Source organism: Zootoca vivipara, chromosome 4, assembly GCF_963506605.1.
Source record: "Zootoca vivipara chromosome 4, rZooViv1.1, whole genome shotgun sequence".
Taxonomy (NCBI): Eukaryota; Metazoa; Chordata; class Lepidosauria; order Squamata; family Lacertidae; genus Zootoca; species Zootoca vivipara.
In genome coordinates this window covers 26,451,275-26,466,996 of record NC_083279.1, presented here as the reverse complement: position 1 = coordinate 26,466,996, position 15,722 = coordinate 26,451,275, and the positions used below count along the sequence as shown (strand labels likewise).

Here is a 15,722-nt window from a genome sequence, read left to right as displayed (position 1 = left end):
AAGCGCTTCTCCGAACCCCGGGATGTCTGCTTCCTGTCGGCGGCTGGGAGAGAGGAACGGAGGAGGAGAAAGCAGCGCTTTCTCCTCCTCCGTTCCTGTCCCCCTGCCGCCGACAGTAAGGACAGGTCCCAGGGTTCGGAGAAGCGCTGCGCAAGCGCTTCTCCAAACCCCAGGATGTCTCCTTGCTGTCGGCGGCTGGGAGAGAGGAACGGAGGAGGAGAAAGCAGCGCTTTCTCCTCCTCCGTTCCTGTCCCCCTGCCGCCGACAGCAAGGACAGGTCCCAGGGTTCGGAGAAGCGCTGCACAAGCGCTTCTCCAAACCCCAGGATGTCTCCTTGCTGTCGGCGGCTGGGAGAGAGGAACGGAGGAGGAGAAAGCAGCGCTTTCTCCTCCTCCGTTCCTGTCCCCCTGCCGCCGACAGCAAGGACAGGTCCCAGGGTTCGGAGAAGCGCTGCGCAAGCGCTTCTCCGAACCCCGGGATGTCTGCTTCCTGTCGGCGGCTGGGAGAGAGGAACGGAGGAGGAGAAAGCAGCGCTTTCTCCTCCTCCGTTCCTGTCCCCCTGCCGCCGACAGTAAGGACAGGTCCCAGGGTTCGGAGAAGCGCTGCGCAAGCGCTTCTCCAAACCCCAGGATGTCTCCTTGCTGTCGGCGGCTGGGAGAGAGGAACGGAGGAGGAGAAAGCAGCGCTTTCTCCTCCTCCGTTCCTGTCCCCCTGCCGCCGACAGCAAGGACAGGTCCCAGGGTTCGGAGAAGCGCTGCACAAGCGCTTCTCCAAACCCCAGGATGTCTCCTTGCTGTCGGCGGCTGGGAGAGAGGAACGGAGGAGGAGAAAGCAGCGCTTTCTCCTCCTCCGTTCCTGTCCCCCTGCCGCCGACAGTAAGGACAGGTCCCAGGGTTCGGAGAAGCGCTGCGCAAGCGCTTCTCCAAACCCCAGGATGTCTCCTTGCTGTCGGCGGCTGGGAGAGAGGAACGGAGGAGGAGAAAGCAGCGCTTTCTCCTCCTCCGTTCCTGTCCCCCTGCCGCCGACAGCAAGGACAGGTCCCAGGGTTCGGAGAAGCGCTGCACAAGCGCTTCTCCAAACCCCAGGATGTCTCCTTGCTGTCGGCGGCTGGGAGAGAGGAACGGAGGAGGAGAAAGCAGCGCTTTCTCCTCCTCCGTTCCTGTCCCCCTGCCGCCGACAGTAAGGACAGGTCCCAGGGTTCGGAGAAGCGCTGCGCAAGCGCTTCTCCAAACCCCAGGATGTTCTAGCGCCCGTTATTGAACGGGCTGAAATACACTAGTATTATATATTTGATTTTAGGAGCTAACTCCTGGAGGATTCCTGTCAGAGCAAAAGCTATTACCTGAATACCTTCAAGAATTAAATATTTGCCCAGTAGGAACCTACGGTATTCACAGAGCGCTATGACATTTCAAAGGCAAGATTGTAGGACATTAGGACCTATTATCATCAGACTGATTATTCCGGATTGTTTATTGCTAAGTCATGTGGTGTTTATATCTGGGGAAATAATAAGCTTTGTTAAACTCCCTTTAAAAAGGGCGAAACTAGAATTAAAACATGTGTATAGCTTTCATAACGGATGTGTGTATTTTGTACACAACTATTTGCACCATGTTCCATATGGCGATAGCCACAAGAACAGATTTCAGTGGATCTATTTTGTATGTCTTAATTTGAAATCGCACACGGTATCTTGTGAGAATGTGGCACAGAATTCTTAACAACAGAGTTTAATTGTTAATTAAGGCTGTACTCCCAACCTCATTTACCAGGGAGTAAGCCCCGTTGAATTCAACAGGATTAGGATTTACTTATGAGTAGGCTTTTCTGTGCGCTGCTCTGGTTTCGCCAGAAGCGGCTTAGTCATGCTGGGCACATGACCCAGAAAAACTGTCTGCGGACAAACGTCGGCTCCCTCGGCCAGTAAAGCGAGATGAGCGCTGCAACCCCAGAGTCATTTGCGACTGGACTTGACTGTCAGGGGGTCCTTTACCTTTTTAAAGCTTGGTTAGGATTGTGGCGTTAGCCCTTTCAAAATTCCATATTCCTTCAAAAAACCACTTTTTACTTCCGTTAGAAGTCTCTCATGTATAGTGTGCACTTAAAAACAATATCTGGATTTGTACAACAATAAGAAAATCCATTTCTTATTGTATACTGTATTTGGTTGGGTGCAAAGAGAGGTTGTCTTCTCTAGGGGTTGTTAGTTACTAAAGTAAAGGGGACTTTCTGACTTTCTGACCGGTGCTACTCTTCACAGTGGAATGCACAAATAACACATTGATGTTCCATGTACTCGGAAATGAAATCTCCTGTGGCTTTATACTTCTGTCTGTGTACTATATGCCATTGACCCAAGCCATAAACTCCTGGTGATGCTTCCAGTATGATACTTCACTGTACCTGTTAGCAAGAATTTAGGTAAAGAGCTAACAGGGCACAACAATGATTCCACAGGAAAATTACCTACAGAATAGTAAGCAAAAAAAATTGTTTGAACTTTCTAATGTTTGAGTGGCAGCAACATTGGAATTTACACTTAAATGCAGATGAGGATTCCTCACCTCGAAGCCCTTGATCCCTTAACTCAGGGGTCCCCAGACTTACCCGGCTTTGGGCCGGTGCCCGCCGTGCCGTTTGTGCGGCAGTCCGGAGGGCGGGGGAGGGCGCGCCTGTGCGCATGCGCACACACACTTACTGGCGCGGTGGCGCGCTTCCAGGTCGGAAAAAGCGCCGGAAATCGTTTGTGTGCATGCGTATGGGCCTCCCCCGACCCGGAAGTGCACTGGAAATGACCTCTTCTGGGTCGGGAGAGGCCCATACGCATGCGCACAAACGATTTTCGGTGCTTTTTTCCTGACCTGGAAGAGCGCCGCCGAAGCTGCGCGCCGTAAGAGCAGGCTGCGGCAGTGGGTGGCGGGGGTCGTCGCGGGCCGGATTGGGAGGCCAACTGGGCCGCATCCGGCCCGCGGGTCGTAGTCTGGGGACCCCTGCCTTAACTTCTCAGTGTTTCATGCCCTTTTAGGACACACAAATTGCTTGTTAATAGAAGCACATTTCCTTTAAGTGGAAATATTCTCTTTTGGAGACAGTTGCTGTACGGTGAGATGGGAGAAAAGCTGGTGGTTGATGTCTCATGCTGGCTACGGCTTTATCTGGAATATTTAATCTCCGCTTTCTAAAGCTATTGTGATAGTACCTGCCGCTGCAGGTCTCACAGGCTATCTGAGCTGAATCCTGATGACTTCCTTGTGTTCCTCACTTTTATCTCCCTTAGAGACCTGCTGCAGTTGTTTCACCTGTCAAAAAGAATCTAGGGATGTCTTGCTGGAGGCCGATGCTTAGGCGCATCTGATAAAGCCTCTCTTTTCCTTAGAGGGAGTAGCTGAACGCAGATATAGAAGGAAGAAGCATAGGATTGCATCTGTTTAAAGGAGCTTGTATAATCTCACTTGGCAACCAGTTGTTGCTGGGATGAGAGACCCGTAAGGAACTTCGTTGTTTCTTGAGCGTTGGTTGGATGAATGTGTTGTGACAGGATCCCCAACCCTGGGACATCCTGAGAGTTTTTGTCTCTCTGGGGATAAATGCATCTGTTTTGGTTTGTGGGTAAATGGAATTTTATTTTATTTTTTGCTTCAGGGCAAATGCAGAATTCCGGGTGGGCCCAGAGGGAATTGTGCCTCTGTAATGAACTCCTCGTGCAAGCTATATTTGTAAAGGGGGCCCAGCTATGCTGCTTGTAACTTGCCCGCTTTCGCTGTGAGCACTCGAACACAGAATTCAGGCCAAGTTTGAAGACTTGTTTCCTCTGTGCCTCTCACTCTATAGTGCCCTATAAGTGCCTCAAACACAACAAGAACCTTACATATATAAGAGACTTGGGTGCCAAGTTAGGATGGCTGTGTCGCCAAAATAAGCTGCTCAGAAACAAGATGGAGCATACTTGCAGTAAACCCTAGGGTTTACAGAAGTATTAAAATATGTGGGGGTGATTTCATGAGGCAAGCCTCCCCCAATCCTCCCCCAAATTTGTAGCCTGCTTTGGCCATTTGGTATGCATAGGTATTGAATGTGTGAAGTGGCTTCCAAAAATGTGCCGGCTAGCCCTGTTCTCTAGCTGCCAACACATGGAGTTACATTCATTCTTATGGTGGGAGCCCCATGTCCATATCTTTCAGTCTATCCCTGTGTCCAGGACACAGACAAAAGTTGAACCACATGATAACACCTGTTGCTGGAACACACCACAAAGGGTGTTTGAATTCTCTGCCATGTAAAAATAAAAAGAGCATTCCTGTACATACATGTCAAAGAAGGGGGGAAAGGGCAGAACATGTACCTTAACAGTAGTTCACAGCTTTCTTAATTCTTAATTAAAATATTTGATCCTTCACTGCAATTTGTAGAGGACAGCCTTACAAATGATAGATCACTTGGAGCTACTGTTTGTGGACAGCACCCTGCAGCGCCCGGTCCCCCCCCCCTCAAACTGGAAAAGTTGCAAATCCCATTGTTACATCTGTTGTTCCTCCCAAGCATCTTTTGTGCCCCATTTTGGCAACTGAACAGAAGTATTAAAATATTTGGGGGTGATTTCATGATGCAAGCCTCCCCTAATCCAATGATAATTGGAGGTTTTTAATGTCTGATGTTTTATTGTATTTTAATATTTTGTTGGAAGCCACCCAGAGTGGCTGGGGAAACCCAACAAGATGGGCGGGGTAGAAATAATAAATTATTATTATTATTATTATTACTCAGTGGCCATGGAATGCTGAGTTTCTTTGGGTGAGGAAGGCACAAATAATCAAGAGACGGAGGGAAAGTGGGACTAGAATATCCTGAAAGCATTGCTACAATCAACGGGGCTTACTTTTAATGAGGTGTAAGTTGGCTTATAGCAGGCATCCCCAAACTGCCGCCCTCCAGATGTTTTGGCCTACAACTCCCATGATCCCTAGCTAACAGGACCAGTGGTCGGGGAAGATGGGAATTGTAGTCCAAAGCATCTGGAGGGCCGCAGTTTGGGGATGCCTGGCTTATAGAATCGTTGAATTGTAGAGTTGGAAGGGCCCCCAAGGGTCATCTAGTCCAACCCCCTGCGATGCAGGAATCTCAACTAAAGTAGCTTTGCTATGCTTTTTGGTACTGGCAGTCATTTATAATTCCCCTCTTACTTTACTTTGCATCAAACTCTCAGAGGAAAAATAGAGTTATAAAGAGTGGGGGCGGGCGGTGGAGGAAAAAAGTCAATGATTTCATTTCAAGTTCTGAACTGTTCAACCATTTTTGCAATATTGCAGGCAATCACTTGCTTGGATGCTAATTCTGTAAGAAGGGCCCTATAAAACTTGCAAGCAATGGCTTCCTCTTATTATTATTATTTTAAAAAAGAAATCTTTATTGCCATTTTTCTATGAGTGGAGAAGCACAAGTTACATAGAGACTTTTCACAATAAAGGGGACAACAATAAAACATAATGAATCAGGAAAGGGGGGAGGGGAAAACCAGAACATTAACATGCAATGCATCTTTACATAGCGATCACAAATAGAATGTACAGGGAGAGGAATTAGGAAGTAGGTTATTTTTCTATGAGGCCTCTCTCCACATAGTAACCTAGGAAATTGGAGGTTTGCTGGGTTTCGCAAATGAGCTGACAAAGGAAAATAATTTATGTCACATCAAATAAAAGCAGTCTATTTTTGACTCATCTCTAAGGGCTCTCCTTCACCACAAGCATGTGGGAGGGGCATAGGTTAGATTTCCAGTGAGAGGCAACTGTGAATATGGCATGGAGCATGAATACTAAGGATTTATACGGTAAGTAACGGAGGGATTTCTGCCCCCTTCCAAAGAGAGGGGTTAGCTCTTGAGTTGTGATTATGGAAATATTATCAAAAACCAGAGACTCAAACTGCTGACTGATGCAGCAGTTCCACCACATATGAAGTAACGTTCCAGTGGAACCATGGCCTCTCCAGCATAGATTAGACTGGGCTCCCCCCCCCAAAAAATATATATAGATAAAACAGAGTAGAATCCATTGCTATCTCAATAACGTTTCTTGAGTGGCTTCTTGTATTCTTGCAGATACGGTTTTAACAGAGCTCTGGACCACAACATTTCTCAGTCATGTTCCTCTATCTGAATACCTAGGTCACTTTCCCAAACTAGTCTCATTCCATGGGAGGAACCAGATTCTATGTTGAGTAGAAATTTGTACATATCAGAAGCTAGCCCACTTTGACCTGGAGACTGCGTGTGAACAAAAAGATTTGAAAAATGTAAAGCAACGGAGCCCTTCTCCCTTATGGAATAGAAACTGGGCAAATAAACATACTTGCTTGAGGTGGAACCAGTGTTTTTATTTTTAATAAAAATACGCAGTTCCTCTACTTAGACATTGCATCTTATTTATTAAAGACATTTCATAGAGTAGCCTCTGCAATTCAGGTCAGCGATAGTCAATTTCTGTACATCAGGGTTGTTGTTCAGGCACTGATCTGTGAACATTGCACACTCATCAGACTCTAAAATGTTGCTGCCAATTGACAATATCGACTTAGAAGTTATATAACACTAATTAGGAGCTGTATGGGACAGTAGTACAATATGATTTACACGTGGTGATTTATTGGTTCTTCAGAAGCTATTTTCAAGGACATTTGCCTACAGAACTCCAAGAGAGGGACAGTATTAGCAACTTTTAAAAAGATATTTTATTTTTCCGTTCAAATTTAATTGAGCAATTAAAACACACACATAACCATTTCGTAGTGCCCTGGTGATCTATTTGGGAACCAAGTCTGACCATCTATTGTTGGTCCAGAGGCAAAGAGCAGCAGATTCAAAGGAATTCCATGCCAAAGGTTGCTCTTAAACAGAAAAAGATGCTGCAGTCCTATGCATAATTGCTTAGGAGTAATCCCCATTTAATTCAATGGGATTAGCTTCCAAGCAGGCAAGCTTAAGATTTGCCCTGTAAGCTTATTAATTAAAAATAATCTGGAGTACCGGGTATTTTGCAGGTGCCGTGTGACACCCAATTTTATTTAACTTTTGATTTGTTTCAGGGGTGAGGCAGTGTTTGGGAACAGTTAATGCCCCAAAAATAGCAAGAAAAGCTAGCCTGAGGCATCTGTCTTGTTCTGCAAAATGATAGGGCTGGTCCTGCTCAAAAGAACAAGGGCCTGACTGTTATGTATTCAGTGGTCTGTGTTTGCCTGAGCTTGAGTCTGAACTAAAGATTCTGAGCCCCTGTGTTCTGATTCGATACATGATATCCAATCACAGAACATTTCCCGATTTGGGCCTCTGCTATTGGCCCTTAAACTCTCGAGTCATAATTTGCAGCTTGGAAGTTTAGACAGACAATCACGGTGGGAGTGGGAGTGGCCCAGGCCTTCAGAAATGTACATAAGCAGTTGCTTTGCCCCCGTTGTTTAGTTCTGTTAATTCAATAAAGGTTCTTGCTGTTATCGCTGTGTCTTGGCTCTTGGGAACCCACCTACACTTCACTGACCATTTAAATTGACTTGCTATACTTTGGATATTTTGGACTGCTTACTAATAAGACACTATGTAATTTTTACCAGGTTGGAAAAATACGGAGGAATTCTGCCCGTAAAAGAGAATTCCACGTCCTCTTCATGGTGATCACGACCATCATCTGTTACCTGATTTGCTGGATGCCCTATGGAGTTATAGCTCTCCTTGCAACATTCGGTAGGCCAGGCTTGGTGTCCCCGGTAGCAAGCGTCATACCATCTATTCTGGCAAAGAGCAGCACTGTATGCAATCCAATCATCTACATACTTATGAACAAACAGGTGAGCATTACAGTTAAAGTGAGCTGTCTTATGTAAACTGAAAATGACCTCTGTGCCCCCAAAGTAATATTCCTTTGTTTGAGGACTAGTCTAAGAGTTATTGGCATCTGAAGCAGAAAATCCAAAATGGCAGACTTCCCCCCACAAGGCAAGGTAAATAATTCCCACCTTCGCAGGTGCTCAACAATTTGCTGTTCTATTCTGTGGCTGCCTCGCTCTACCTAATGGGATTGACTTTTGAGTAGTTATGCAAAGGATTGCAGAGTTAATAGATTAAAACTCATAGGACAACCAAGATTACTTTAGCTAGGCGATAAGCTTAATAGTTATTTTGACTAGTAATTAATAGCAGTTCGGGGGCTGTGCTTTGGGTGTGGAATGAGGGCAAAATTATAGTTTTAACAGGGATGGGGTTCTAACGTGGGTGGTTGTTGTTTTATTTTGGAGGAGGGGTTCTTTGTTTTTAAATATTATATCTTAATCTGTATTTTGTATTTGTGGTCTGGGATACTGTTTAGGGGCTTTTGTTGGGGAATGTATTTACAGTAGAACCTCGATTTTCGAGCGTTTTGGAAGCTGAACAATTCGGAACCCGGACGCCGAAAACCCAGAAGTAATTGCTTCTCTTTTCGAACGTGCCTCAGAAGTCGAACGGCTTCCAAGGCACTTTTTTCATTTCCCCCCCATTAACTTTGCAGCCAGCCCATTGATCCTTGGTTTTTGAATGTTTCAGAAGTCGAACGGTCTTCCGGAACGGATTACGTTCGAGAACTGAGGTTCCACTGTATTAGTTTGTATACATTAGTATTGTTAACTGTTTTAGTTGTTTTCATAATGTATTTTGTACTTTCAACATTGTAACTTTTATGTCTTGAACTGCCCTGAGACCTAATAACAATCAACCTGATGAATTTCTTTAAAGGGAGATGATAGAGAACATTTTTTTGTGTGTGTTACTGCTTTCCTAGATTAATTGGCACAAAAGTGTTAGGGATGGAATCTTACGGTGCGACCGTATCTTGGTAAGCACATGTCATGGGCAAGAATGGCAATCTCAGTATCATCCTGTGTGCCTTGGCAATTCTGGGGGGAATTGTAGTAGCAACCTGCTCAAGTGCACTGTTTCCCTTACTGACCAAGGGACAACTCCTTGGCCCTTGAAAAGGAGGGTTGTGGTGAGGTGATGTAGCTACGAGGAGAAGCAACTCACCAGGTGTGGTGGAGGTGCTATGTTAGCTTCCCCGCAGGTGGGGTTCTGTTACTCACTGGTAGGGAGTGCAGTGCGAACCTCCCCTTTTCCTGCTCCAGAGCTACTAACGGAGTTTCTAAGATAACTCCCACAGGCCAAAGCTGCAGCTTCTCCTAATATATTAAGATATCGCAGCACTGTCAGGCTTGTGCGTCAGGCTTGTAATGTATGGTCTGCTCATCTCTCTGAGTCACTTCTTTTCACACCACGGGGGTTTCCGCAACAGGAAATTCATCTTTGTCCTCATAACTGCTTGTACTGACTTTCGGAAACTTGGGAAAATGCCTCTTCGCAGACCCATGCTTGTTGTTTTCCCTGAACATCATGGAAGACTCTTGTGCTATTCTTCCTGCCCAAGAGCAAAAGGAATCCACCATTTGCAGATTAGGAACACATTGTGATTTTAAATGGTATACCTTCAGAAAATTAGGTACATGCCAACATGTCACATGCTTAAATAGGCAAAATCTAACTTGCCAGCGGAAAAGTGTCATCCTTGAATGGTGCCCTCTTGTGACTCTTTGTAGAAATATTCTTTGGTTCTTAAAAGCATTTTCATGTTTGGATCCAGGATCCTTAAGGAAACCTAGGATTCCTCCAAATGAGTTTCTTTCTACAGTGGTACCTCTACTTATGAATTTAATGCGTTCCGAACACACATTTGTAAGTCGAAAAAAATTGTAAGTCGAATCCCATAGGAATGCATTGGGAGAAAAAAGTCGAAGCAACCCTATCTAAAAATTCATAAGTAGAAAAAATCCTATCTAAACCGCATCCAAGATGGCGGATGGAGCTCCATTTGTAAGTAGAAAAATTCGTAAGTAGAGTTATTTGTAAGTAGAGGTACCACTGTAGATCTATTCCCTTATGTGTGGTGAGACTGGGCTCACCCAGCAGTGTTACAATACAACAGACCATGTCCTCAACTCCAGCCCAATGCTGAGACCTTGAACCCACACCTGTGAACTGTTGCCTCAGTGCAATGACTCATAGAAGTGGGCTGTTAGCTATTTCTATAACACTGTTCCTACAGAATTCAGTTAAGTTATAAGTATATCTAATTCAGGCATCTCCAAACTGCGGCCCTCCAGATGTTTTGGCCTACAACTCCCATGATCCCTAGCTAACAGGACCAGTGGTCAGGGATGATGGGGATTGTAGTCCAAAACATCTGGAGGACCGAAGTTTGGGGAGGCCTGATCTAATTCTATATACTGGAAAGATCTAACAAACACCATTGGGGGGGGGTTGTTTTGTTCGTTATGTTATGTATTTTTGTGTCTTTTTGCTATGAATCCTCAGATGAAGGGCATTATACAAATTTAATAAATAATAAGAATTTTAAAAATAGCTACCTCACTTCCAGTTCTAAAATGTTGGAATTTCAACACAGCACGTTAGGATTTTATAAACATTAGATTATGTTTTTACTCGAGGCATCTTACTGCTAACATAAAAAGGATATAAAATAACAATAGCAACCTTTTTCGCTGAAAAGATGTGGCAGTTCTGAGGAGAACGGTGGTAGAAATGTACTGCTGAAATGTACTATTCTCCTCATTTCTTCTCTCCCTTTTATTTGGCTTGCAAGTATATTTTGAAAACGGGATGTAGACTACCAAGAGCCGTTGGTAAGAATAATGTCGTCTGCACACAATTCTTCTGTCAGAGTCAGATAATCAAGGAAAAGAATGCTTCACTACCTTATATATTATTTAAGGCAGTTTCCACTGTGATCTCATCTCTTTTTCATGATTATGTAATATTTACATATCTTTGGAGTCTGTACAATAAGTTCACACTAATGAGCCGAGACAACCTTCCACTAAGACTGGAATACTATAAAAAGACTAGTGCAGTGGTACCTTGGGTTACAGACACTTCAGGTTACAGACTCCGCTAAGCCAGAAATAGTACCTCGGGTTAAGAACTTTGCTTCAGGATGAGAACAGAAATCGTGCGGCGGCAGCGCGGCGGCAGCGGGAGGCCCCATTAGCTAAAGTGGTACCTCAGGTTAAGAATAGTTTCAGGTTAAGGACAGACCTCCAGGACTAATTAAGTTCTTAACCCGAGGGCAAAAGGGGGAAAGGAAGAGTGAGAGATACAACGAAAAAGGCTGCATAATTCACCCTTTCAAATTCATCTTCTTCACCATCATCTTCACCCCTTTTAGCTGTAAGATCCCCTCCCTTTACAGTGGTATCTTGGTTCTCAAACTCCTTGATACTCAAAGAACTTGGAACCCAAACACTGCAAACCTGGAAGTAAATGTTCTGGTTTGTGAACTTTTTTCGGAAGCCGAATGTGCTCTATTTTGAGTGTTACGCTTCCGATTTGAGTGCCACGCTTCCGATTTCAGTGTTACACTGAGGTCTGTCTGTTTTTGCTATTTATTTTGTGTTTTTGTTCTTGCGGCTCTTTTTTGTTTTGTTTTTGTGACTCTGTGGAACCCAGTTCATCTACTGATTGATTGATTGTATGACTGCAGTACATTGTTTATTGCTTTCATTTTATGGATCAATGGTCTCGCTAGATAGTAAAATGTATGTTAAATTGCTGTTTTAGGGGTTGTTTTTAAAAGTCTGGAACAAATTAATCCATTTTGCATTACTTTCTATGGGAAAGTGCGCCTTGCTTTGGAACGCTTTGGTTTTGGAACGGACTTCCGAAACGGATTAAGTTTGAGAACCAAGGTACCACTGTATATAAGGGTGCAATATGCATTTCTGTACAACTACAGAGGAAAGAAACAATTTTCTCCAGTCGATTCAAGCAGCTAACTGCAAGGTGTAGGACTCTCATGCTGAACTGGGCTCTCTGGAAGCCATTTGGATCCATTAAGTGGGGGGAAAAGACCATTTGAATTGGTTCCCACTCCCTGCGGAGAAGAAGGGTCACGGAGAAGTCTAGTTGCACCAGGAAGTGATCTGACCATGTCACTTCTTTTGTTCTACTGGAACTTTGTCTCAGGTCACCCATGTATGCAGAGATAACACCAAATCTAAGGCATGTCTATGACTATGATGAGTAGGGCCAGATTTAAGGAACAACGAAAATACAATTTGAAAAATCACACGGCACAGCACGTTAAAATTGCTACAACAGACAAAAAAGAATGATAATAAATTTAAGTTGTGCGTCAAGATCCTCAGCAATTTTCAAGTGATCTATTGGGGGGCAACCTGGATTTAAAGGATGATTGATTCATAATGAGCCAAAATAGAAGTTTCCATTAATCTGACCATGACCATTTTTATAAAACTACGAAGGCTGTAAAATGTGATGGCTTTAATAGTCTGTGGAATTAATTTTTAGAAAGTTTGGCATTTCACATTTAAATGCTGCTATTCTCAATTGATGCCTGTCATTGTAATTTAAAATTATATTCTGTATTTTTAATGTTATTTTCGTTTTGAATATAGTGTGACAGCCGGTGGCTAAGTCACTATGTAATAACCCAATTAGCTGCTTCCCACAGCCTGCAGGCTTTATGACTCTTTTCTAGCACACTTATAATTTTATTCCCTTTCCATCTCCAAGACGTGTAAAACTGATTCTGAAAGAACAGTAATTGCCACTAAAACACACAGATGTGTGTAATAGTTATGCAAGAACACACACGGGATGGCTGTACTTACGGTACCTCCTTCCTACACAAACTGTTCTTTCAACATTATCATTCAAGGAGATTTACATTCTAACCCTTCAAGTTGAATCTCAAGGTAATGGCAGGACTAAAACTGTGTGAAGTCTTTAAAAATTTTTAGGAGTCTTTGCCTGTTTATCTTCCAAGTTTGTGCTGACATGGGAACAGACTACCTTTCCCCCATGCAAACATTACCTCTGAAGCAGCTTACTGTCATTCCCCAAAACAACAATAAACAGTCCTGCATACTAACCCCCCCCCCCAAACTCAGGGAAATCCATCATCAAAAGACCGGAACAAGGAAAACATTGCTTTGTGTATACTAACCCATATTTATAGATTCACAATTAGAAATGACTGCTATAATTTAAATAGGAATACCACACTCTGATCATAGTGAAGAAAACTGTGGCCAGGTGACATGTCCCTGCTCAGTCCGCTATACTGATGCTGCAAATAAATATATTATAATAATAAATGTTCCCGGGGAACAGTTCTCAAGGTCCCTGCCCTCTTCTATTTATCTCCCACCCTCTCTCTTACACACGGAATGACAGAATCGTAGAATTAAGAGTGTTGGAATGAACCTTACTTTCTCTTATAGAAACAGTATTCTAAACTTGTTTATCAAACGCTGCCATTAATAAATGCATTTCCAATTGAAGCCGGATGTTGAAATGATGACTTGAAGATTGGCCTATGGGCATATGTCATTCTGTATCCATCAATCATAATTCGCTTGACTAAATAATTCTGACATTCTATTGTTGGATAAGGAGCTAGGTGAAGTGTTCTCTTTCAAGCTGTATGTTAGAAGTCCTTGGGTCTGCCGACAATTACTTAGGGACATTTTTCAAGGAAATGTTTCCTTAGTTAGGAGGACCTTCCACCCTGGGGTATGCTACTTTTCATGAGTGCACAGAAGTTAAGTATAAAGTTAGCTTGTCACAATGTTTGATCTATCGGACTTCTATGGCACTTTTGATTCAAACAAATCTCAAAGCGGCTTACAAACAATAAATAACACAAAACAATAAAACGTAACAGAACATCAAAAAAACAGCATTAACGTCTGTCGCATGCATAGTGAAAACATTCGGGATTCACTTTATTATCAAATTAACTACTGGTATAATTGCTGGAGTTTTGCAAGCCATTCTGAGTGTGCCTACACATCAAAGGGCAAGATATAAATTATGGAAACAAACACAATTAATTATTTTATAGCTCATTTCTGAAGCTATCCTTGATTATATAGAAAAATGTCTAGGATGTCACTAGAGGGCCCTGGCATTCATGTCTAGCTCCAGTCTGGGAGCAGACCCAGTTTCAACCATCAGGCGGCTGCCTAGCGTGGCAGAATTTTAGGGGCAGAGAAATTAGAAGGGCAGTAGAATTTGAAAGGCAGCAAATGATGGCTGTATTAGTGGAAGGAAGAGCCAGCAGCTGCCATTCCCAGTAGTCTTCATTATTGGGAATGTGGGACTGCTGCATCCACATTATCCTTAGGGGAAAAAACCTCCCAAGTGAGTTTTGTTGGGGGAATAGAGAGAAGGCACAGAGCTCTCCCCAGGGCTTCCCTGTCTTGGGAGGCCCTTTTGAGGTCCCAAATACCGTATCAGAGAGAATGCCTCCTTCCCATCAGACTATCTCAAGTGCTCAGATTGGGGCCCTTTTGGTAGTATCTTTACCCTCAGAGGCTGGAGGGTGGTCCAGGATAGAGCATTCCATGGCAACCCCTCAGCTGTGGAACTCCATCCCCACAGAGGTGTATCTGGCTTCTGAAGGATGCTGAAGAGGCACCTCTTTGGACACTTTGGATATATACTGTTAAAGGTAAAGGGACCCCTGACCATTAGGTCCAGTCGTGACAGACTCTGGGGTTGCGGCGCTCATCTCGCTTTATTGGCCGAAGGAGCCGGCGTACACCTTCCAGGTCATGTGGCCAGCAGAACCAGAGCAGCACACGGAAATGCCATTTACCTTCCCTCTGTAGCGGTACCTATTTATCTAGTTGCACTTGATGTGCTTTCGAACTGCTAGGTGGGCAGGAGCTGGGACCGAGCAACGGGAGCTCACCCCGTCGCGGGGATTCAAACCGCCGACCTTCTGATTGGCAAGCCCTAGGCTCTGTGGTTTAACCCACAGCGCCACCCGCGTCCTGTTAGGACCCACCTTATTTTTTTATGGTTACAAGTTGCTCTGTTATTGTTAATGTTGTGTTTTAACGATGGGACAGGCAACAGATCAATAAAGTGTTGGCTAAATTGTCGGAAGCAGAAGTGTGGAAACATTTGGCTTAGATGCAGTCCAGACACACCATAGATTCTCTCTTAAAAGCAGTGGATGGAGAACCCGAGAACTTCCAGATGTTCTTGGACTTCAACTCCTGTTTTTGCCAGCCAGCATTAATGGTGGGTTGGGGGTGGTGGGTGGGATTGTCCCAAGAGCATCTTGAGGGCTACAGGGTTCCCACCACTATCTTAAACGCAGGGCGTTAACTTAAAATTGTGCATTCATGAATTACTGCTTCTGACATTCATACATAGACAGGGAATTTATAAGTTCACAATCAGAAATGATAAACCAGCAGTTGACTAATAGCAACTTGTTGGGCATCAGATTTGTTGATGAAACCCGTATGTAAGTGTGCACAGTCTGCAAAGCTGGACTGTTAGGACCTTGTACAATCACAAGTTGACTATGGATTCAGCTTAAGTATTCTAATTGGGTTCAGCATAGGTATTCTTAATGTTTGATGACAAACGAATGGATTGAAGACCTTTTGCAGAGCCGTTGAGATCTCAGAAAAAGTGACTGGGGCTACAGGTTGTACGACTGGCATTTAAAAAGCTTGTGCCCCTTCAAATTAACCTTCATACTACAGCTCCTACTGAAAAGAGTACTGTAGAACAACCAGTCAGTTGCATGTACTCAGAAATAAAATGTAGACATTTACATTTAGCGCAACATGAAAAGCAGAAGCTA

At 43.9% G+C, this 15,722-nt stretch overlaps 1 protein-coding gene across 1 annotated transcript in view; it reads left to right on the top strand.

The window, feature by feature from the left end:
* The window catches only part of LOC118085558 (parapinopsin-like), a 57,351-nt gene that overhangs the window by 23,923 nt on the left and 17,706 nt on the right, over positions 1-15,722 (top strand). The window contains exon 4 of the mRNA XM_060273401.1: positions 7,606-7,839. Within this exon, the coding sequence (XP_060129384.1) occupies positions 7,606-7,839 (234 nt within the window). The remainder of the gene's footprint in view (positions 1-7,605; positions 7,840-15,722) is intronic.